Source organism: Aplysia californica, unplaced genomic scaffold (assembly GCF_000002075.1).
Source record: "Aplysia californica isolate F4 #8 unplaced genomic scaffold, AplCal3.0 scaffold00031, whole genome shotgun sequence".
NCBI classification, from domain to species: Eukaryota; Metazoa; Mollusca; class Gastropoda; order Aplysiida; family Aplysiidae; genus Aplysia; species Aplysia californica.
The window spans coordinates 2,277,924-2,279,893 of NW_004797301.1; the positions used below are offsets into that span (position 1 = coordinate 2,277,924).

At 40.6% G+C, this 1,970-nt stretch overlaps 1 protein-coding gene across 1 annotated transcript in view; it reads right to left on the bottom strand.

Annotated features, from left to right (window-relative positions):
- LOC101862998 (gamma-butyrobetaine dioxygenase) overlaps positions 1–1,941 on the bottom strand; it is a gene marked incomplete at its 5' end in the record, with an annotated part of 14,292 nt that extends 12,351 nt beyond the window's left edge. Inside the window, 1 exon segment of the mRNA XM_013091296.2 lies at positions 1,847–1,941. Within this exon segment, the coding sequence (XP_012946750.1) occupies positions 1,847–1,941 (95 nt within the window).
- Positions 1,942–1,970: the final 29 nt, after the last annotated feature.

Below are 1,970 nucleotides of genomic sequence, written 5' to 3' on the forward strand. Positions count from 1 at the left end.
GGGGTCACAGGGGGGTCAGAGGTGGTTAGAGGGGGCACAGTTGGGGGCAGAAAGGCACGGGAGTAGGGGAAAAGTGGACATTGAAATACAAAAAGAACAACAAAACTTAGCCTTAATACTTATCTGTCAAAATCAACAGAGTAGACAGCACCCGAATTTTTTTTTTTATAAACTGTTGTTGTTGTGGGAGGGGGTAGTTCGTTTTTTAACAATTCTTAATCGTTTGAGATTCTGGATCCTGGAAAAACTCCATTTGTGTTTTCATATAAAAAATTGTTCCCACAGTTGTTTTAGTGGCACAACTAAGGTCACTTCTTCCCTGTTCGATGCGCCTTTTCAGTGCCTCATTAGAGGCGGCTAAAAGTAGTAACACACACTGCAGTGACATCTTCCACTCAAGTCCTATTCCCGACAGAGGCCGCTCTAGTGACCTACTGGATAGTTCAAAACGAAGTCACTTGGGAGACCAGGGAGGCGGGGCTGGAAGGGTGAGGGTAGGGGGCTCCACACAGAACGATGTCAAGGATTGAAAGGAAACACCATTCAACATAATTTGTTTTGTTTTTTTAAGACATGACCCTAAAACATAATTGCTAACCTTATTTCTCGTGGGATGAGGTCAACTTAAACACTATCACAATCCTTATTTCTGGCGCGGAAAGGTCAAACTGAATGCCATGTCCCCTATCTCTACAGGAAGTAAAAATGCCAAACGAATTGATCAAAGTAAAAATTCAAAATCTAAGTAAAAGGAAGAGGGTTTGAAAGCAAAAGATTTAGAAACAAACATTAACCTTTTGTGAGAGAGACACTAGATAAAGTTCGTGAATCAAACAGTCAACCAACAATAGAAATATTTAGCAGCGTGCACACCTTCTAACTTTAATCCTCAAAAACTGCTTTGATCAAAATGCTCAAAATCACTTGAGCTACCGTATCATTAATAATAATATGAGTTAGTTGGTAAAATGTGTATTATGTTCAGCTGAAATGCCATAATGCAAAATTCTCTTGAAAGTCTAGGAATATGGAATGTTCCTTTCCAGACTTCCGTCTGAGAACGATGCAGGTCATTTAGTGCTGGGGGGAAAGTAAGACTGAGGGAAAGTAAAGAGGTAGGACCTACCAGTGGTGCCCTTCAATCTTTCTTCAGCACTATAGTTTTATGGGTGCACATGTTTATCAAATCCAGATGTTTCCAGTTTTATTCAGTCAGCCATGAAAGAAGACGCGCTTGTTTGTCCGTAATCATTGCTTTGTATTATGAGGCGTCTGACTCTTTATCGTGAAAACTTCCCCTACGCCTTAAAAAAAACTATACATATTAAAATTTTGTACCTGCCAAGATTGTGTATTTTACTGTCTTTCACTTATATTTTAAAAAATATTAAATAAGTAAATATCTCTACTTACGAATGACTCGCTGCGCATTATACTACACCCCCCCCCGCCCCCAACCCGAAACAAAACAAGATTGTCTTATTTGAGACATTCGTTCATGACGGTGGGTGGTTGGCGGGTGCTCTGGTGTGGTTAGCTTCTTTTTTCCTATGAAACTTCTATCGTCCTTATCTCCTCTTCTTCTTTTTTATGTTTGTTACTCTCTTGTAACACCTCTAAGCTTCTGGTGCTCATATGCAGTTGTGAGCGCCGTAAAACCTCTACTAAAACTAAAACGTTCATGACGTGTACATACGACGACAAACCTGGACATATGACGACATAGCAGGACATATGACGACATATCTGGACATATGACGACATATCTGGACATGTGACGACATATCTGGACAAATGACGACATATCTGAACATACAACGACACAACTAGACATGTAACTACATACCTAGACACGTGACCGTCATTCCAAGTAATTCCCACAAATTTTCCCCCATCAGAAATCCAAACTTCAGTGATGGTTTTGTCAGAGACATGTTGTTCCTGGGCAGGAGAGGGGGGGGGAGAATGGG